The 21,308-nt window shown below is 51.1% G+C and overlaps 2 protein-coding genes across 8 annotated transcripts in view; one reads left to right on the plus strand and one right to left on the minus strand.

Annotated features, from left to right (window-relative positions):
- Positions 1-288: 288 nt before the first annotated feature.
- TRIM50 (tripartite motif containing 50) lies at positions 289-13,977 on the minus strand. Of its 5 annotated transcripts, none has more exons than XM_042970855.1 (7): positions 13,882-13,977; positions 7,842-8,252; positions 4,714-4,776; positions 3,515-3,745; positions 3,402-3,424; positions 2,183-2,307; positions 289-1,264 (listed from the first exon to the last, which is right to left on the minus strand). In XM_042970855.1, the coding sequence occupies exons 1-7, from the start codon at positions 13,942-13,944 to the stop codon at positions 675-677; spliced, it is 1,506 nt and encodes a 501-aa protein (XP_042826789.1). In that variant the 5' UTR covers positions 13,945-13,977; the 3' UTR covers positions 289-674. The 5 variants fall into 5 exon arrangements, with proteins under 5 accessions (XP_042826789.1, XP_042826787.1, XP_042826786.1 ...); XM_042970853.1 differs by having other exon boundaries at positions 3,402-3,421; positions 4,714-4,809; XM_042970852.1 differs by having other exon boundaries at positions 4,714-4,809.
- A 181-nt stretch (positions 13,978-14,158) lies between these two features.
- The window catches only part of FKBP6 (FKBP prolyl isomerase family member 6 (inactive)), a 28,927-nt gene continuing 21,777 nt past the window's right edge, over positions 14,159-21,308 (plus strand). For 2 of the 3 annotated variants that reach the window (XM_042971750.1, XM_042971751.1), the window contains exons 1-5: positions 14,252-14,388; positions 14,482-14,599; positions 15,023-15,112; positions 15,850-16,052; positions 17,268-17,387. In XM_042971750.1, coding sequence (XP_042827684.1) covers positions 14,332-14,388; positions 14,482-14,599; positions 15,023-15,112; positions 15,850-16,052; positions 17,268-17,387 — 588 coding nt within the window. In that variant the 5' untranslated portion in view covers positions 14,252-14,331. Of the gene's footprint in view, positions 14,389-14,481; positions 14,600-15,022; positions 15,113-15,849; positions 16,053-17,267; positions 17,388-21,308 lie in introns of all 3 variants that reach the window. The other variant, XM_042971752.1, reaches the window with a different exon arrangement.

A 21,308-nucleotide genomic window follows, 5' to 3' on the forward strand; every position in this document is an offset into this window, starting at 1 on the left:
GGCTCTGAGCCACTCCTGTGCGCCCAGCAGCTTTCAGAGACAGGCCACACCCGTCTAGACCCTACTTGCTTCTGCTCTGAAGCAGTGTTATTTCCATTCCAACGAATGGGAGGGAAGTCGAGAGAGAGGTCTTTGAAGACAGCGAAGACAGAGTGATTGGCGCAACTCTAACCACAGCCCAGCCTGCACGGCGCAGAGGCAAGATCTGACCTGACTGGAAGCTGGAGCAGTTTTAAAGGCCTGAGTGTAAAGCGGCGTATGTACAGTTGTTAACATTTGCAAATCATCTAAAGAGAAAGACGGTATCAAATTTATTATCCTTAAGTTCACAATGACCTGGAGAAATCACGTGCGGGAATGTTTCCAGCTTCAGTTAAAAGAGGAAGCAGAAAGTGTGCTTAGGAGGGACCAAGGGAAGCCTATCTTAACCCGTGGACACCCAGGCCTGGTTCTGCCGGTTTATGAGGAGGTGAATAACCCGGCAAAAGGTGAATCAATAGGCCCCTGGCTGTAGGGGAAGGGATTATGGTCCTTTTCTTCCTATCATTAAACGTTTCTAGGAACACACAGGCGTGAAGACCTTCCCACACGGTAAAGAACATCATCTCTGCACACTGGACCCAGCAGAGCCCCGGCTGGGAAGAGCCCGCGGGCAGGCAGACCGACCGGCAGTCCTACAGCTTGGTGGGCTGCGTGGGGGTGAGGTGGGCAGGCCCGCTGGGCGGGGGCAGCACCAGAGGCAGCGCGTTGCCGCCCTTCTCGTGCCAGCATGTGTCCAGGATGGGGTAGAGCTTGCCCTGGAAGTCAGCCTGGAACGTGTAGAGCGGCCGTAGGTCATCGGGCCGGTCAGCATCAAAGAAGGTGAGCTCGCCACGCTCGTAGTGCAAGTAGACGCCGATGCGGTGGGGGTGGCCGGCCACAGGCAGGGGCACCCGAGGGCAGCCGAAGGCCTCGTACACCCGGCCCTCCTTCAGGCCAATGAGCCACACGCCATTCTCCGGGGACTTGCTCAGCCTGCCCTTGCGACTGGCTGTGCCCTTGATGACCCCCAGGCGCCAGTCGCTCTTGCTGCCTACCACCACCTCCCAGTAGTGACGGCCGCAGGAGAAGCCCCGGCTGGCCAGGACACAAGTACTGTAGTCAAAGCGCTCTGGCTGGCTGGCTCGCCGCTGGGCCAGGAGCCCACACTGCACCACCGTGTTGCCCTTGGAGAGTTCCAGGAGTGGGTGGGCGGTGGCGGGGTCCAGCTTGAGGGACTCCGGGGCTAGGAAAGATCAAAGAAGTGTGTTTTCCAGCTGCACAGAAGGCAGCAGACCCTACCCCAGAGGGAGGCCCTGAGCTCCTCAGGAGAGGAACTGCAAAGGCCTCATCCCAGAATCGGAGGGGCCTTCTGAGAAGGGGCACAGAAGAGGCAACCCTGAGGACTGCTGAATGAACAAACAATGCCTGAACGGTGGAAAAAATGGGGCAGCTGTGAGGGAGGCATTCTGGTTAAGGGAAAGGGCACGCACCTGCCTGCCTAAGATGGCGGTGCAGAAGGAAGGTCCTGGAAGACAGCCCGTCACTTGTGCACCACAGCTGAACTCCCCAGGAGAATCCTTATCAAGTGCAATTGTTTTGATATCCTACCAGCCTATTCAAGGACAAACTCCCAACTGACCTCCGGATTACCTGCCAACTAATCAATTTACACCAAAACCACACAAACAACATTCACGGACCAGAGATCATCAGGTTTTTTCCTCCCCTCCCCTTTTTGTTTTACAATAAACCCTATTTTTGTCTTTGTTGGATGAAATCAGCTTATCGATTGATCTCCCTTATGTGCTAGTAACAAAGGAATTCGTTAAATGTCTTCGTGTTATTTTTTGACAGAGCGATAGCTACCATTTATTAAACACGAAACTATGCACACACATTTGAATGTTTATAAACTACACAGCCCAGCAAGGTGGACTTTAATACCCCCTCCTTGCAGATGAGGAAGCAGACTCAGATTACAGGTTGGATCTTCAGCTAGTAAGGGACAGAGCTGTCTGGTGGAGCCCCAAAGCCATGCTCTCAACACTAACCTACGCGAACACCCTTCCAGTCTTCTGCACCCTAAACTCTGGCACAAGTGACAAACTGCTACCCACCCCGCATGGCAGCCCTCAGGGAAGAGAACGGGTTGGAGCCTTACCCGGCAGAACTTTTCGGAAGAGCCTTTTCCACACAGTCAGCTTGATGTCAGCCTGGTGGAGGCCCGGCTTGAAGGAGATGGGGCTGAAGGCGCCTTCCAGAGGCCGGGCCTGCTGGAGCTCTGCTCTGAGGGCGACAGACCTACGTGATGGCGGGGATGCACACCGCGCACCCCAGCCCTCCACCCGCGGGCAAGTCCAACCAGCCAGTCACGGCTCAGGACACTGTGCACTCAAGAGGCCCATCATTTCCTCCCCTCCACCCCACTCTCAGAGGCCCCGCCCCTTCCTGGCAGGAGAAACACTACATCAGTGGTTCTCAAAGGGCATCACCTGGAGGCTTGTCAGAAATGCAAATTTCTCGGGGCCACCCCAGACCTGCTGAAAGCGATTACTAAGGCTCAGTGACGTTTTAAGGAGCCCTCCAGGTGGCTCTGATGCACACTAACATTTGAGGATCACTTCTCGATATTGGGCGACCCTGGCCCCTGGCCACAGCTGGAGCGGACACCTGCTCCCAATCAGCTACACTGTCCATTCTTTTAAACCAATGCTCCTAACCTGACTATCCCGAAGACCAAAGGAAATTTAAAACAGACAAGGAGATTCCCACAATCAGGATCTGAGGAAGGCTAAGAACTGCATGGCTATTCATTTGTTGGGGCTGGAACATGGATCCAATCCCTTCCCACAACCCGTGGTGCAGGATTCAAGGCCCCTCATCCTGGCTCTTGCCCACCTCTCCCACTCATCGCCCATTCTGCCCTGTAGCCTACATTTTACCCCATTCGTACTGAGTTCACATTTCTCCCAAGTGTGCACACTTGAGCCTTTCAGATGACCCTTCCCCACTCTGCTTACCTGGCCAACACCTGTCCTCTGCCCTAAGCTCGCCCCCCTGTATGCCATCTTTGCCAGTCCCGCCCCCCCGCCCCGCCCCCAACCTCAGTCACCTCCTCCTGTTATTTCTGTAGCCTGTGTGAACTTCTCTGGTCTTAAGTACCCACAGTGATCAGTGATGTAACCGGAGTTCACCATCCGCCTCCCACCAGTCTTTGAGACCCTTAAAGGCAGGGGCATGACCTTCATCGCCCTGTTCCCTGGGCTCAGTACAGAGCCAGATGTGGGCAGCTGCTGACAAGGCACTGGTGCAGCTACAGGCAGGAAGTAGGGTAAAGGAGCCACCAGATCCAAGCTGAGAGCTCCCTCCAAGGTTATTACCTGGAGGCCGTGGAGTGATACTTCTGGAAAACAAGACAGGTGGGTTAAGGCATGGGGGAGGCTCTTGGGACCCTGGGGACCTGGGCGTGGGTGACACTCCCTTGTCCACTCACCCGGATGAACTCATAGTGACTCTCATTACTGAACTGCTCGAGCACACGTTCAGCGTGGCCCAGCCGCTCCTGAGTGCCCTTGGCCTGCTCCAGCTGCATGTCCAGGGAGGCCACAAGGCCACGGGTATGACCCTCCAACCCCTCCAGGCAACGGGCCTTCTCCTCATCCACCAGGTGGTGCAGCTCCTGGAACTCGCGACGGATCACCCAGCTGAAGACGTCAGATTCATTCTGGGACGAGAAGGGGCTGGTCACAGCCAGAACCTCAGCCAGAACTGCCTGCCTCCGGCTGACCCCCGTGTCCTCAGGCCCTGGCAGCTTAGGCCTTCCTGGGCTTTTCCAATCTGAGCCGGTTCTAGTACTTGAGTTGCAGGCTGACTTGTGCGCTGTTCACACTGTGCCTGGGCACCCCCCGTGTGGCCACGGGGGACAGCAACACAGGCAGGGGACAGACTGGGCCCCAGCACCCATTTCAAACACAGTGGCTCTGCTTTCTTCGGTCCTAACTATTAAACGTGCAAGTAAGATTTTGCTTCAGTACAGGGTTCCACAACTGGAAAAGGTCTGAAAGGCCCTGGGAGGGCAGACTTCAGAGAGCCAGATTCCCTGTGTAACCCTGAGTTCAGCCTCCATCAGACAGGGGAAATGCCGCCTCCCTGTCAGGCTGAGGAAGGTTAACCAAGAGGACCCTCAGGGGGACATGGGTCTCCTGCTTCTGTTTCACAACTGCCTGCAGGGCCTGGGCTCCACATGCCTGCAGCCCCAGTGTGCCTGTCATTCAGGAAAAGCAGAAAGCCACCAAGGGCTTCAGGCCTTTCTATGCTCTGCTCCAAGCTACTGGGCAGGCTCCACAGACTGTCAAGGTCAAGCAGACACGGCGAGTCAGGCGTTGGGGGGGGGGGGGGGGGGGGGCAAGAGAGTCATGCCCACACTTTGAACTGTTTACATCTGGTACTTAGGTTCTGTGTTATCTCAGTCCCAAGGACAAGAGGGACACAGCCAATTTGGACAGAGTCCTGACAACTGAGTTGATTCCCCTGAGGGGATTTGCCCTTTCCCCACTCCGCCCTGCAACGCTTTGAATTCTGGCTTTATATGAAAGCATGGGTTTCTGTAAAGGACAAATCACAACCGGGCTCTGCAGGAAAGGGAAGGTGACCAGCCCCAGGGTTAAGGGGACAGAGGGAAAGGGCACTCACGACAATCCGGGTCCTGTTGTTCACCAGCTTGGCAATATGCTCATCCACCTTCTTCTGCTCCTGCTTCAGGTCAGAGATGAGAGCCGCTAGCTCCTCCTGGAGGCAACATACCACGGCCTCATGAGTAGCTGACCCCTGCACGCTTTCGGCTCCTTGGGGCCAGCCCTGGGCTTCACCCATCCAGGGGACATCCCAGTGGCCACAAGCACTCCCAGTGGAACCAGGGAAAGGGCTACCGGGTGCTCTTGACTCCAAAACAGGTGAAATTATTCAAGAATATTCCACATCGAGGGCAGGAATTACCCAGACAGAAAAGGATCTCCAGGTCATTCCTCTGCAGGACATGGAGACAGACCCTAAACGTTGTTACAACTACCTGGAAGTCACCGCACGACATCCAAGGGGGGCGATGACCGGTCTGAAGCCCATACTCCCTGAACAGAACGATGGCTGGTCACCAGCAGATCTAGAATCAGTGGGCATGCGATCAAGAGCATCACAAAAAGGCTGGCTCCAAGTGAGGCCAATGGTGCATACAGTAGCCCAGGTTATACCTGGGGATTCCCCAATCCCTATTAAGACCTGACTCAATCGCTGGCAGGTTTGGGCCTCCCCAGGCTGAAGTAAACACACTTCTCCTGGCCTTCCTGGCCCCAAATCTGACGGAGTCTTAAAGATTCAACCAGGACCACCTAGACTCCCATCCAGCTGCACTACTCGAGTGATGCTGGTTCGTGCCCATGGAGCGTACACAGTCTTTGGCTTAGACAGCTCCCAAGCAGAAATCAGCAGCAAGAGGGGTGCCTGGCTGGCTCGGTTGGAAGAGCAGGCAACTGATGATCACGGGTTGTGAGTTCAAGCCCCACAATGGGTATAGAGATTACCAAAAATATATAAATAAACTTAAGGAAAAGAAAAAAAGGAATCAGCCGCAAGAGGCTTTCAGGAAAGGAGCAGAGTAAAGAATAAAACCAGTGGAGGGATAAACGGACAGAGTCTTGCTCTGGAAAACAAGACATCAGAAGATCTCATAACAACCCGAGAACGAAATTCCAGTAGGAACTCTCCTGAGGCAGAGAGAGATGGGATTAGTTCTTTTCGTCAACTGGGTCACAGTGAGAGTAAACAGAAACACACAAATAAATAATCTCAAGATCTCAATCAACAGGAGGACAACAGGCATGCATAAAAGGGATCTAATAAAGGAACATAATTTAGTGGCATCACAGCAAAGAGTCTTGGGATCACAAACAGCCACATCCAAAACCAGGACCCAAGCCGTCCCCGGCTCCAAGCCAGAAATGATGAGTGAGCTCCTGTGTGTCTCCTTCTCTCCAGGGCTAATAAAACACAGGCTCTCGATCTCGCTGCACTGCAATCTGGCTTCCTCCTCCCACACTCCACTGAAACGACTCTTGCCAAGATAATCAATTCTTACTGCTAAACCTAACAGACTCTTTCCAATCCTCAGCAGGCATTTCATACAAGTGATCTTGTTCTCATTAAAACGCTCTGTCCTGATCTCCAGGAGGCCGTATCCAGCCAGTGTTCCTGTTCCCTCTGCTGATTCTTTCTGTCCTTTTTTGGGGTTCTTTCTCTACCCGAATCTTAAACCCTGGTGTCCTTTGGGGGCATCGTCCGTATCCTATCACTCCGCAGACTCTCCTGATTGGTCTTCTCCCGTAGCCTCAATTACCACCCATATGTAATTCTCCCAATCTTTTATCCCCAGCCTCAGTCTCCAGTCTACCCCCCAGCAGTGTTTGGACCACATCACCACTCTGCTTAAAACCCTCCGGAGACCCCACCATGATGGTCCTCTGAATAAACTACAGATCCCTTCACATTTCACAGAAGCCTTTGCAAGACCTGGCTCCTGCTTACCTCTCTCCAGAGCTTGACAGAACAACTTATAATTCTTCAAATATGTCTCCTGATCTTTTGCAGGGCTGTCTTTATACATGGAATGCTTTCCTCCCCTTTTTTTTCCTACCACGTCCTCCCTGTGGTTCAGATCTTGGTTTAGCAGTCCACTTCCTCCAGAGAACCTTCCCTGACTGAGAGCATGCAGGAGCTACAGTCCAGATGGCCTCACGATTGCCTGTATTTAACCTTGATGCTAGCACCCAACACATGGGGACCATCAGACTCCCAGACTGTGAGCTCCCCGGGGCAGGCCAAACCACTTGCCCACTATTGTACCCTGTGCTCTAGCATACCTAGCACAGGTTAAGTGCCAAGCACACGTCTGTGGGTCAGAGAGTCTGGTGGATGGCCTGGCTGGCCCTGTGCACGTTTCATACTTGTCTCCCAGGGTTCCGAGAGCAAAGAAACGCTGCTCACTCAGCCAGGAAATCCCAGGAACAGTGACAGGGGACCCCTCTGCCTTCATATCTGGATGCTCTTTCTTTTTCCCCACCCCTATCACCTGTATTTTGTCATTCCTTACCTTTACTCTCCCTTCCTCCCGAACACTCTGCCAGGTGCCCTATAACAATTCACTTTCCAGGATCCTTCCTGCCTCTTTTGATCTGTTGGCAGTGGAAAGAAAACTGGCCAGTTTGTGTCCTACCTCTGCCACCGACAAGCTGTATGACCTTGGGTTAAGACCCTTGGCTTCTCTGAGCCTGTTTCCTCATTTGTAAAATATAGTGAGAACCCCACCTTTCATAAATCTTAGATCAGCGTTATTCATCTTAAATAATGACGTGCTAAATCTAAGTTCAGGAGGGCAGGAATCCACTGTTTCCACAAATACATTTTGAGCTTTTACTACATGCTAGTCATGGCTCTAGGCACGAAAATACCCAAGGAAACAAAGTGCTTTCCCTCATGTGGAGTCTGGGAGAGCACTCAAAAAATGGATGAAAGCTGCGAAGAAAAACCGAGCGAGGGAAGGGGCTGGCACCCGACAAGGACTCTCCATCATGCCTGTCTGCAGTGCCCAGCACCTGGAGATTGGAGCTGCTGAGAACACGATCTACAGAGTTCAGCTCCAGGACAGGGCTACAGGGCGCCGGCATCCTGGCCTGAGACCCTTCTGTGCCAGGCGATGGCGCCAGAGAGCGCAAGAGCTGGGCTCCGTGGCCGCCACCCCACCCCCCCCTCCCCGGCCCCCAGCAGCCCACCTTCATGCGGCTGTAGACGGTGGAGACAGGCGTGACGCGGTGGTGCTGGTGGGAGCCCAGCAGGCCGCAGAGGCCGCAGATGAGCTCCTGGTCCCTCTCACAGAAGAGGCTAAGCGGGTTCCGGTGGTGCTGGCAGACCTTGGGCTCCGGGTCCCCGGGGAGCTGTAGAGCTTCAATCACCCGCGCCAGAGAGACGTTGGGCGGGGAGCTGCTGCTATCCACCTCCTGCCGGCACACTGGGCAGCGGAGCTCCGAGTCCAGGTGGTGGGACAGGTTCACCAGGCAGCCCTTGCAGTAGGAGTGGCCGCACTGCAGCATCATGGGCTCCTTGAAGACCTCCAGGCAGATGGGGCACTGAAGGCGGTCCTCCAGCTCGGGCACGCTCACCTGCCACGCCATCCACGGTGCCGGCTAGAACACAGGGCAGCTTTCTCAAGTCTGCTCCCTCCACACTGTGCCCCCAATCCCCCCGCCAAGTGCCACTGGGAAGTTAGAGCGCCTTAGGGTCTCCAGTCCTGGATTCCAATCCCAACGCCTATGACCTTGGGCCTATTTCCTATCTTTATTTTCTTTTTAATTTATTTTTGAGATCATGACCTGAGCCAAAGTTGGACACTTAACCGACTGAGCCACCCAGGCGCCCCTTTCCTATCTTTAAAATAAAGGGCTTAATTGGGGGGGAATCACTTGTAGATATAGGATTCTACATTTTTCACCCCAATTTGTAGGTAAACACAAAACGGGCCGTCTGCTGGGTCATCTGGAGTGACACCAACAATGTGTCCTCCAGCCGCAGTAGGCGTACTGACTCAGAACTGGACAGCAAAAACAAGCAAAGGTCTTTCCCACCTTCTAGATCAGTTCTCAAAACTGGCGAGCAACTGTTGGAAGCACAATAACAACCGATTCCTGCGTCAGCCCCTCACACATATTCAGTGAGCCCCAGAAATCTGCATTTACAATAGCACCCTCCCTTCCCAAGGTCATTCTAAAGCAGAGAGTGCTGTCTTAACAACACTGGAGACTCGGAGACCAAGGAGGGTGGCCTCCTAAATTCGCACCCACTCCCTGTGCAAAATGATCGGCACTGAGAGACGAGAAGCACCAGGTGCAAGTTGGCCACGGACCCAGGGAGGGCCCCCACAACGAACTACCTGCTTTCTCACAATCCACTGAGACGTTCACTGGATCTGCTCTACCTTCTCTTCTCCCCAGGTTGGGACAGAGGCACTAAGAGATGTGGGGATTGTAGCTGACCGCCTGCTCCACCCTTTGTCTCTGCCCCTTTCCTCCTCCCCTTTCCCAGAAACACTCCTATGTCCTCAAGGTCACGCAGAATCAGGTGGAAACTGGGCCACATCACGAGACGGAGGAGGCAGCCTCCTTTCAGCTGGCGACGTTGATAATTCCAACATGCAGGCGCTCACCTTGGCCACGCTTCGGGGAAGCTGGGGAGACAGAGGAGTGGTCCCCCAGCCACACCTTACAGACCCCAAACAGGAGTGGATTCATGTTTTGACACAACTCTTTCTGAATCTGTTTTTTTGAAGACATTTTTATTTATTCAACTTCTTGAGACAGGACCTCTATAAAGTATGCATATCTTAACTATACACTTAATGTACACATTTCACACATTTACTCACCCTCGAGATCAACACACAGAATGTTTCCAGCACCCGGAAGACACTATGTGCTCCCCAGTCAGAAGCCCCTGGCAAGGATAGCTATTCCCCTGACTCTTATCATCGTAGATTTATATAGCTTTATTTTGACATTCAAATAAACAGAATTATCTAGGTTGTGCTCTTTCGTGTCTCACTTCCAATACAATTGAATACCATTAATACCATTACTCAATACCATTGAACTGGGAACCTTTTTATACAAAGCCTTTCAAAGGTTTAGGAGTTCAATGGCTTTTTTTTTTTTTTTTAAAGCTAATTTACTTATTTTGAGAGAGTGTGCACATGCAAATCGGGGAGGGACAGAAAGAGAGAGGAAGAGAGAGAATCCCAAGCAGGCTCCATGCTGTCAGCACAAAGCCCAATGTGGGGCTCGATCCCACCAACCATGAGATCATGACCTGAACCTGAAGTCAAGAGTCAGATACTTCACCGACTGAGCCACCCAGGTGTCCCTAACGACATTTCTTTATGCAGTTAATAAATATTACAGTCAGAAAATGCTACGCATATCATGGAGGTGGGATAAAAAAAATTACTGATTTGAAAAGGAAGAGATGGAAGCAGGTCTCCAGGAGTGTTAAGAAATAAGGAGCTCAAGGGGCACCTGGGTGGCTCAGCTGGTTGAGCGTCTGACTACTGATTTCAGTTCAGGACATGATCTCATGGTTCATGAGTTCAAGTCCCGAGTCAGGCTCTGTCTGTGCTCAGTGCAGACCCTGCTTGGGATTCTCTCTCTCTCAAAATAAATAAACACTAAAAAAAAGAAAGGAAAGAACCAAGGAGCTCTAGACCAGTAAGACACAACTCCCAGAGACCTAAGCATCCCTGTCTGCCAGTAGGGGCCATCTCTACCCCGTGACAAGCAAGACCAAAGTCTGGCACAGGCATGTTGAAGGCTAATTTGATTTGTTAATTCAACAAACATTTATGGAGCACCTGATATGTGTCAAGCAGCAAGCTGAGCATTAGGGAAACATCAGGGAACAAGACAGATGAGGTTTTTGTCCTTTCAAAATTTGTAATATAACCGTAGTAGGAGTGAGGTAGGATCATCAACAAGAAAACATCATCGTATTTAATGGGACGCAGGAAGGAAACAATGTGCTGAGAAAGAATGGCAGGAGGGAATAGGTTGTTTGAGGGACAGAAAGGCCACAAACAAGGACGGGAGAGAGGCCTCTGCAAGTGGACTGTGGCCCCCTGGCCAATTCCCAGCAAGGATGTGGGGACCTCAGATGTAGAGCCGCAAGGATCTAGGTTTACCAACACGAATGAGCTTTAGATTCTTTAGAAAGGGGCAGCGCAGTGTCTTTGAGGATGGATGGTTGAGACCCGAAGGATACAAACATGCCAACTGCCCGAAAAACTACAAGAGGGCAGACCAGGCCTGGGCAGCAAATGCAAAGGCTCTGAGGCTAGAAAGAGCCCAGTATTTAGGAGATACACTAGAGAAAATCTATGTAGCTGGAGCGTAGTGAGAGGGAACACCAGGAGAACAGGTCAGAGGGGCTGGCAGAGAGGGCCCTGGAGCAGGGCAAAGGTTCAGATTGAATTTCAAGGGCAGTGGGAGCTATAGGAGGATTTTAAGGCAAAGGAATATCATCTGACATATTTTTAAAAGACCACTCCGGCCACTTGTAGATAATGGATCAGAGTAACTTTAGCACCTGAGAGGATGGATTGTGAAGGCTGATAAGGAAAAGATCAAGGTAAAATGTACCTGGGAAATCTAGAGTCAAATGCCCAAGGACACCTGAGTAGCAGTGGTCCGCAGACTTCAGCAAACAACAGAATTACTCGGGGTGCTTGTGAAAATACAGACTTCTGGGCTCTAGCCTGAGTTTCTGATTCAGGAGCACAGGGATAGGCTCAAGAATTTGCATTTTTAACAAGTTTCCAGACAACACTGCTGCTGGTCTGGGGACTACACTTTGAGAACCACCGAAAAAGGCAATTGAGCACAGGAGCCTGGAGGTCTAGTGTGCAGGGGAGGCCTTAGGCTGGCCAGGTATATACCACCTGTTTACATCACATATTTAAACTTGTGGGAATGGCTGGGATCTCTCTGGGATTAGAACAGAGAAGGGCTGGGGCGCCTGGGTGACTCAGTCGGTTAAGTTCCGGACTTTGGCTCAGGTCACAATCACACAGTTCATGGGTTTGAGCCCCGCACTCGACTCTGTACTGACAACTCAGAGCCTGGAGCCTGCTTCGGATCCTGTCTCCTTCTCTCTCTCCCAAAAGTAAATAAACATTAAAAAATAAGAAGAACAGAGAAGGGCTGGGGCACCTGAGTGGTTCAGTCAGTTAAGCATCTGCCTTTGGCTCAGGTCATGATTTCACGGTTCATGAGTTCGAGCCCCACATCAGACTCTTTGCTGATTCAGATCAGACTCTCTGCTGAGCAGAGCCTGATTCAGCTCCTCTGTCCCCCACCCCCTCCCCCTCCCCAGCTTGTGTGCTCTCTCACACATTCTCTCTCAAAAACAAAAGAAAAAAAAACAAACTTAAAAACAGGGAAGGGCAAGGGTCCAAGGATAGGGCCCTGAGGTTGTTACTGTATACAGGTCAAGAAGATGACTGAGAAGAGACAGCCAGACAGACAGGAAGAAACTCAGAATATGGAAGCAGATCCATTTGACCCTGAACACTAGAGAACTTTCTCAGGCAAGACTCAGGAAGACTGAGAAGATTCGGCATGCTGTTGCTAACTCCAATGTGTAGAAAGGCCACGAACAAGGACGGGAGAGAGGCCTGTGAGTGGAGTGTGGCCCCCTGGCCAATTTACAGCAAGGATGTGGGGACCTCAGGTGTAGAGCCTCAAGGATCTAGGTTTACCAACATGGATGAGCTTGAGATTCTTCCCCAGAGCCTGCATTATTAAGGCTGAGGCCTTGATTTTAGTTCATTGAGACTGGCTGGTGTCTCTGACCTACAAAATTTATGACAAATACATGAGATCATAAATATCTGTGGCTCAGAACAGCTAAATCTGTAGTAGTCGATGGTGACGATAGGAAACTGATACAGAAGAGGACAAAAAACATTTAAAGAGGAACCAACTTTATCAAATGCTGACAAGAGTCCAGGAATCTGAGGACACGGCTATCTTATGGATTTGACATGAAGTGCGGTCTTGGTGACATGGAGCAGGGGAAAGTGGTACTGCGGTGGGTTGAAGAAAACAGGGAGGATAAGGAAGTAGAGACAAAATAATTGAAAAACGCTCTATAGCAACTTAAAAAAAATTTAAAAAAAAAATTTTTTTTAACGTTTATTTATTTTTGAGACAGAGAGAGACAGAGCATGAACGGGGGAGGGTCAGAGAGAGGGAGACACAGAATCTGAAACAGGCTCCAGGCTCTGAGCTGTCAGCACAGAGCCCGACGCGGGGCTCGAACTCACGGACCGTGAGATCATGACCTGAGCCGAAGTCGGCCGCTTAACCGACTGAGCCACCCAGGCGCCCCCCAAAAAAAAATTTTTAATGCTTATTTTTGAGAGAGAGAGAGAGAGAGAGAGAGAGAGAGAAAAGAGTGCGAGCAGGGGAGGGGCAGAGAGAGGGAGAGACACAGACTCCAAAGCAGGCCCCAGGCTCTGAGCTGTCAGCACAGAGGCCCACACGGGGCTCAAACCCACAAATGGTGAGATCATGACCTGAGCCGAACGAAGTCGGACGCTTAACCAACTGGCCACCCAGGCACCCCAACAACTCTTTTTGAGAAGTCGAGAAGACTAGGCATGGGACCACCTGCAGCAGGAGTGAGATGTGGGACAAAGGTGGGGCTTGTTTAGGGCGGGTGATTTTAGGAAACTTAGAAGCTGAAGAAATGATCCAATAGTCAAGGCATGATGGGTGCAGGAAATAGGGGCCACCTCTCAAATCCTGGAGTGGGCAAGAGCTGCAGGCCCCAGGGAAAAAGCAGGAGGGGGTGACGTCAAGGGCCATTCGTGCTTTGCACCCCCCGCCCCCACCACCGGGGAGCAGGTATGGATTCTGTGGATTTAGTGACCGCAACGTGAAGGACAACGTTGCCTTGTTCTCTGACCAACGAGGCAGTTTGCCTTGAAAGGCCTGTCTGCGTCTACATTTCTCTAGCACGAAAAGGTCGAGGAAAATTGAAAAAGTGGAGGTAACCCACTTAGCAAGGCCGCACACTTCCGGCAGCAGGCTGTTTCTGGAACTCCGTCCTCCCCAGCCTGCTCCCGCCTCGTGTCCCACCACAAGCCCCACCCCACCCCACCAAGTCCCGAGCCACTGCCAGTCCCGACCACCCGCGTGGCCCATCTCCCGCGCCATCCCACGCGCGCCCCCGGCGCCCCGTCTTGCCACAGGCGTCCCCTTCACGCGCCTCCTCCTGATCCACTTCTCCCCGCCAAGGGGCTCCATCTCTCCCAGCGCGGCACCGCCCCATCTTCCATCATGCTCGCACACATCCGGCTCCGGGAGTCCCTGTCACGTGCCCATCAAGTTCCGCGCATGCCCTCCACCTGCCCGGTCACGCCCCACGCGTCACTTTCACGAGCCTGGTCCCGCCCCGCCCCGCGTGTTCCCGCCACGTGCCCCATCAGGCGCCACACTGCCCCATCACGTGTCGCACGTCCCATCACGTGATCCACCACGCGCCACCGGAGGCCCCAGGGCAGTTGGCAGCTGTTGGTGCGAAACGTTGAGCGCCTCCTCGCGGGCCCCGGACGCGACCGGCGGGAGCGGGCGGCGGGGTATAAAGGGGGTGGCTGGGCCACCGCCAGGTGGAGAACGAGGGGTTGAGGTCTCGTGCGCGTCGGCAGGCCGCGTGGCGATGGGGGGCAGCGCGCGGAACCCGGGGGCCCTGCAAGGGGACAACGCTTCCGGCCAGGTGAGAGGCTGGGCTTTGGGGAGCCACGGGCAGGGGGTGTCGGAGTCGGGGTGCAGGCGGGGCGCTCTGAGGTTTTGTGTTTCTCCCCGCAAGTCTCCATACCAGAGGTTAAGTCGGAGGATGCGGGACATTTCCGGGGACCGGGGCGTGTTGAAGGACGTCATCCGAGAGGGTGCTGGAGAGCTGGTGACACCCGATGCTTCCGTGCTAGGTACCATCATCTGCCACCCAGCAGGAGATGTGAAAGTACCGGTCATCAAGTGTTTTCTGCATTATACCTAGAAAGGTGGGAGGGAAGGCTAGGTTTAAAACACACAAAAAGGAGGGTAGACCCCGCTCGCTTTATTACAATTCGGGCTTTTAAGGGAAAGCGAGGGAACCCATCTCCCCTTTGCATGAGGCCAGTGTAAACAAGGGACATTCTGAGGCCCTTGAACCTCACAACCAAGCTCTTGAATCTCACGGCCAAAGGGCAGGCATCTAAATGTTGACCAAAGATTTTCCTATCACTGTGGGTGGGAGGCGACTTGAGTACATCGAGTTCCCTTTTTTTTTGTAACGGAGAATTGATATGGAGGGGTGCATGTTCTTGATTTTCCTTGTATTGTTTTGTTTTTTTTTTTTCCTGTCCTAGTGAAATATTCCGGATATCTGGAGCACATGGACAAGCCTTTTGACTCTAATTGCTTTAGGAAAACTCCTCGCTTGATGAAACTTGGAGAGGGTAAGTTGAGATTAGCAACTACAAAAGGAGGAATTGTTTGGGGAAACTGTTCAGAGCATGGAGTCCTTGAGTTGGTTTCTCTGAGACCGGGCTTTGCTACACCAATCATGGTCTTGTCCGCATTTTCCCCTGAGGCCTAGGTACTTGGGAGATGGTTTACCTGGCAAGGTTCCCTTTGCATCCCAAGAACTATTGGGCTTGTTCATTTGTCAACTGAACACTTATCAAGCAAGGGTTTAGTATCCATAATTCATGCTGGAAAGAGAAGAGCTACTCAGATGATTAGAATATCTCCACTAACGTGGTGGAAGAGGTTGATTGCATTCACAGAATTGGATGAGGTCCTGGGAGGTATAAGTAGTGTTGCGGGAGTGTTTAATGAAGCCACAATTGATTCCAGCTGGGAAGATCAGGGAAGGCTTCATGAAGGAGGGGGTATGTAAAATGAGCCCTGAAGTTTGAGTAATATTTCAGTCAGGGTAGAAGCTGGGTGTGGGGTGAGGAAGCAGGAACTTCCTTGCAGGAAGAAGGAACACGAGCAGTGATGTAGAGGCCACGGAAATCTTGGTTTGGCAATGGTGGGGGTGGCGGGGAAACGAAACTGAAAAGTGAGTTGGGACCACAGTGCAGAACACTCGGAGTCTGTTGTGGAAAGATCTGGACTTCAGGAAGAAAGAAATTGATAACCTTGGATCAGGATGCTGGGCGAGCTTCAGATTCTTTGTCCCTTCTTCCAGATATTACACTTTGGGGCATGGAGCTGGGCCTTCTGAGCATGCGGAGAGGAGAGCTGGCCAGGTTTCTGTTCAAACCAGCCTATGCCTATGGAACGCTGGGCTGCCCTCCCTTGATCCCCCCAAACACTACTGTCCTGTTCGAGATTGAGCTGCTTGACTTCCTGGACTCCGCTGAGTCAGACAAGTTTTGTGCCCTTTCAGCTGTAAGTTCTGGAGCACAGATGTCCATACTAACAGCATGCGCTAGTGTGTTTGGTAATTCCCCTACCTCGATGGTGATAGTCTGCCCCATGTTCCACCACAAGGCTCCCGTGTGGCAGTGGTAGTGGCGGTGGAGGAGTTCCCCCGCTTCCTGGTACACCTCTGAGTATGGGCAGATGTTCTAGGCCAATGCTGGGCCTTGGGTTTGTTCTGGACCCGCAGTTTGAGGTGATTTTTTTTTTCAGTCATCATTTTCCTAGTTTTCCCTGCAAGACCATGAACGTTGGCTTCTCAACATTAAGTTGGGTTTCTAACAAGTCAAGCGTCGGTAGTGATCAGCTAGGGTGAAATATGGTTTCTTGGCCAACCCCGGCTACTTGATAGCAGAAGAGAGTATTAACTAGATGGAATACCAGGACGTCAGGTGTAGATGGGGAAAGTCCCAGGCAAGTGGGAACGCATGACCACTGCCCTCATAACTCGGATGTTGTCTTTTCTTTGTGGCCTCTCACTTCACACATCCCGTGGGTGCCGTATGCACTCTCAGTCCTGCTCTCCCACCCTGTATGTGTGTCCTTAGATGTCCACCCAGGTTTGTACCTGGATATGATGTCTCCCCAGCTAAGCTGTCATTGCCTCAAGGGAGGGCCCTTTCCTTTTTCTGACCTTCCATAAAACCAGTTCTTGCAAATGCCTGGGGCCCACCTCTGGTGTATTGATTGAGAATCTCAGTGGGAGAAGGGGTGGATAGGGCCAGGACATCTGTGTTTAAAAAGAGACTTCGTGGGTGATTGACCTGTACCCAGGGCACAGCATTGTGGCCATGAAGACCAGTAGGGCCCCGGCCAGACCAAAATCTCTTGTTTGTTGGACAAATGGTGGTTGTGAGACCCGCTTTCTGTTTGGCAAGTTCCATCAGTTTCTGATTTCGTGAGGCCGTGCTTCTTCAGGGAGCATCTCTAGAAAGACTGAGGGAGACCAGTGTGTGGCTCTGGTGTCTACGGTGGGAGTAGTAACAACAGCAACCCCCTTTGTCTTCTGCCGGGCATCACAGAGACGACCTCTGCAGGGGCACCAGGCCCAGTGCTTGGCACCCACACAGCAGTAAGCAGAAGTGCATCATCTGAAGCAGAAACCCTAACATCTGTAAGAACACTTGCACTGTGGTGTCACGGCTTTCAGTTTCCTTGTTGGGTGTCCTTGTCTTTTTTCCTCAGGAGCAGCAAGATCAGTTTCCGCTTCAGAAGGTCCTAAAAGTGGCAGCTACCGAACGGGAGTTTGGCAACTATCTTTTCCGCCAAAGTCGTTTCTATGATGCCAAAGTGAGGTATAAACGGGTAAGGATGCTTCACAAACATAAATTTAGGGGTGCCTGCCTGGCTTAGTCATAAGGGCACGCAACTCGTGATCCTGGGGTCATGAGTTTGAGCCCCAAGTTGGGTGTAGAAATTACCAAAAATAATAAATTCTTAAATTTAGACCCTTAAAATGGTCTCTTTTTTTTTTTTTTTTTTTTTTCTTTGAGAGAGAGCATGGGGGCCTGGGGGCGGGGGCAGAGAGAACCTTAAGCAGCCTCCGTGCTCAGTTAGACATAGAGCTCAGTCCCACAACCCTGGGATCATAACCTGAGCCAAAACCAAGAATCAGACATTCAACTGACAAAGCTACCCAGGCATCCCTGAAAATGTTTTTACAAAGTTCTTGGGGTGCCACGATGGCTCAGTCAGTTGAGTGTCCAACTCTTGATTTTTATTTTGTATTTATTTTTTTTGGCTCAGGTCATGATTTTCGCCTCAGTGTAGAGCCTGCTTGGGATAGTCTCTCCCCCCTCCCCCCCGCCCCGCCCTGTCCCTCCTCCTCCCCCCTCCTCCCCAGCACATGCAAGCAAGCACCTTGTTGCGCATGTATGGCTCTCTTCCCATCTCTAAAAAAACAACCTAAAAACTTTTTAAATGTTCTTGTTTGTTCTTATTTTTCATATGCAGTCTTTGAAAAAAAAAGTCTCATTAAAAAATTCTCATGCCGGGAATAATGACTGAGCGAGGGGACATGGGATTTGAGGAGCCCAGTAATGTTCTGTGTTTGTGTCTGGATGTGGTTACGTGGGTGTGTTCAGATTGTGAAAGGTTGTTGAACTGTCCACTTGTTTTACCTGTGTGTGTACGTTTGTGTGTATTTCAGTAAAAAGTCTTTAAAAGTTCTCCTTCCAAGATTAGGTCCTACCAACTGATTTTCCATCCCGCTTGCCATCTTCATTTCCTGTCTCTCTGACGGTGGAGCTTTCTCTAGCTCTCTGAGGTGACTCCATTCTCACCAGGCTTCTGATTGTGGTTTGGCTTCGTGCATAGGTTATGCTGACAGGAATTCACTGTTTGCTTTGTAACTCATTCAACAAATACTATAAGCATTTTCTGTGTGCCAAACTGTGCCCTAGGTTCTAGAGGCGAGTCTAGGGGTATTCTGATTTTCTCTCATTTGCGAAGGGAGCCTAAATCAGTCAGAATTTGTATTCAGCAGTAAGCAACAGAATCCTGAAAAACTTAAATCTTCAGATTTAATTTTTATTTAAATGAGAAGGGAGGCAGTCCAAGGGTGGTAGATCAGTTCCACAAAGCCGTCAGGGATTCAGGTTCCTTTTGTCTTTCTGCTCCACTACCCTTAAACGTCTCCTTGTCTTTTTTGTCCCGAGATGGTCCTTCAACCTGTAGCATCACATGGTCCCCTGGGCAGGAAGGAGGGAGAGGAGAAGAGTGTGGTGTGTTCGTGTTAAGAGCTCTCCAGAAGTACTCCCTTAACCCGGTGACTTTCGTTTTTATATCCTTGGCCAGACCCATATTCAGCAGACCCCGTTGACTGTAGGAAGCTAGGAAATGTAGTTGGTGTACCACTGCTTTGGGTGACATAGAGGCTCTGCTAGAGGGGGAGGGAGATCGAGACTGGGTAGGTGGCTAAAGGTATCTGCCAGGTTTGGTCTCTGCGTATTGCTTGAGAGAGAGACACGGAGACTGGAGAATGCGTGTGTGTGCGCGCTTTTGGAATGCTGATAGAACCAGGGTCCTGAACATGGAGGGTATAGGCTTGGGTTCATAGTTGGCTCAAATCGTGGATACTATTAATGTTGTGAAGTTTTTTGAAACCGAGCTTGCTCACATGGGAAAAAACTTTCCAGTGAACAGACCAGTCCTTCCATTGTTAGTCCTGTTTCCCGGGTCTGGTCCCCTGAGGTGGTCCCTCTTTAAGCCTGTTTGCTGCTTTTTCTGGCATTGTGAATTGATACTCGACATGCTTTAGTTCCTGTTTTTGACATCTCTTGCTTCTCGTTCTGGAACGTGGATCTCTAATTCCCACTAGGGCTTTCCCTCTGCTCTCTGGTGTTCTGGTTCAGTGTTCTTATCCTGGGCTGCCCTGTGGTTCTGTTTGTGGACTTCCTGTTGTTTTTCTCCACTTGCCCCCTTGTGCTGATAGAGCGCATCCTTACATTTCTAAAAATATTCTTGTAGTTCACACTTAGCAGTTGGCATACGGAGTATAGAATTCTAGGAATTCTAGCATGCAGCCATCATCCCTCAGATTTTGAAGAATATTGTTTGATTCTAGCTTTACAATGGCTGTCAGGAAGTCTGGATAAAATTTAGGTTCCTGTACCTTTATATGTGGCTTTTTCTTTTTCTTCTCTGTAAGGATGTAAGGATCTTTCTTCTTCTAGTGTCATTAAAAGTTTACAGTGGTGTTTGTGTTTTTTAAAATTTGTTGGTATTGAGCCCCTGGTGCATCTTTCAGGAAACCTGTCCTGTGTTCTGGAAACTTCCTTCATCTATTTCTTTGGTAATTTGCCCTTGTTTCTGTCTTCTCTTTTTTGGGACTCTTGGCTGTCAGTCCTCCTGGATTGAGCCTCAACTTTCCTTTTTTTCTGTCCTTGCCCATCTCGCTTTTGCCATCCCACTGTCTGGGAGCTGTCCTGGACTCTATTTGCCATCTCGTCTGAGGAACGGTTCATTCATTTGTTTTTGTTTTTTTTTTTTTTTTAACTTTCCCCAGCATTCTGTTCTTGTTTCACGCATACATCAGCTTTTCTTATGTTTTGAGTATTGGTTGTAATTTTCTTCTCTCTGCTTTTCAGATTAAAAAAAAAAAAAAAACAACTCCATTCTTTTTCTACCTGATTTTTTTTTTTTTTTCCCCTGCCCATTGGATATTGTCCATTTGTCTTAGGTTTGGTGGTAGGTCCCAGACTCCTATCATTAGGTCAGTGTTACTGTTTCTTATGTGAAAGGCTTGAGGTGAGTAAAGCAGGGCTGGTTGGTAGCTGTGCTCCGTAATGGTTTCCGATGCCGAGCACTCTTCCATCTCTCTGTGTTCCCATTTGTAGGGCAGAGCTCTGGGCCTTGTGGTTGAGAATGGTGGCCTCTAAATTCCAAGCACCGGAGGGAAAAGAGAGGGCTGAGACTATGTGCCTGTGACCCTCACACTGAGTGATGTTTTCCAGAACCTTGTCTTTTGGCTCTAACCAGCAGCTGCAAGGAAAGCTAGCAAATCCCTGTACTCCGATTGCACGTGTGCCCAGCAAAAAATCCTGCTACTATGGGAGAGGGGAGGACAGCCGCCGGGAGACAGGAGGCCGTCTCTTCCATAGAGGCTTTCCTCAAATGTCTCGCAACCTTCAGCTGCCCATTAGGATGGGAAAGAGGCATCGGAAGTGCTTGGTAGGGCACATCGCAGTGTGCTCACTTGGCCTCCCACGTGTCTCTGTTCACTTGTTTCCGCAGGAGCCACTCTGTTCTCCATCGCCTGCCTGTGTGAATGCCTGGCTACCAGCGACCTGGGAGCCGCTGGGAGCCGAACAGGGGAACGGGACAGAGGGCCTCTCCGGCTGTTACTGAAACGGTCCTCTAATACCCCTGTTACCAGTTTACCTCCCTCCTGCCCTCTGCTGTCCCTGAATCGAGAACTCTTTTGGTTCTATTCCATTTCTCCAGAAGATAGACTCCATGATCCTGGAGGTGGTGGGGAGGAGTGGCCATCTGGATGCATAGGGACAGGGACTGAGTGGCAATGTTCAACGTGTCCTGTTTATTCAGCTCCACTTCTACAGTAGCTCTGATGGCTCGTTCTGTCAGTTCCTGGGGCTCTGAGCTGCAGACCAGCCCCTTCTTTATTGGTGCTCCCTTCTGCTGGGTTGGTCAGACTCTGCCATCTGTTCTGACATGTTGGGCTTGTTACCAGTTCTCTTGTTCTTTGTTCTTTGTTCTTGTTGGATT

This window comes from Panthera tigris, chromosome E3 (assembly GCF_018350195.1).
Source record: "Panthera tigris isolate Pti1 chromosome E3, P.tigris_Pti1_mat1.1, whole genome shotgun sequence".
Classification (NCBI taxonomy): domain Eukaryota; kingdom Metazoa; phylum Chordata; class Mammalia; order Carnivora; family Felidae; genus Panthera; species Panthera tigris.

Excerpts from the sequence above, each read along its gene's own strand:
- TRIM50 (XM_042970852.1), bottom strand. The coding sequence starts at position 13,944 with ATGGGGCGGTGCCGCGCTGGGAGAGATGGAGCCCCTTGGCGGGGAGAA. Across the intron at positions 3,746-4,713 it reads ACAACAGGACCCGGATTGTC|AATGAATCTGACGTCTTCAG; the intron begins GTGAGTGCCCTT and ends TTCTCGTCCCAG. Across the intron at positions 2,308-3,401 it reads TATCACTCCACGGCCTCCAG|AGCAGAGCTCCAGCAGGCCC; the intron begins GTAATAACCTTG and ends TGTCGCCCTCAG.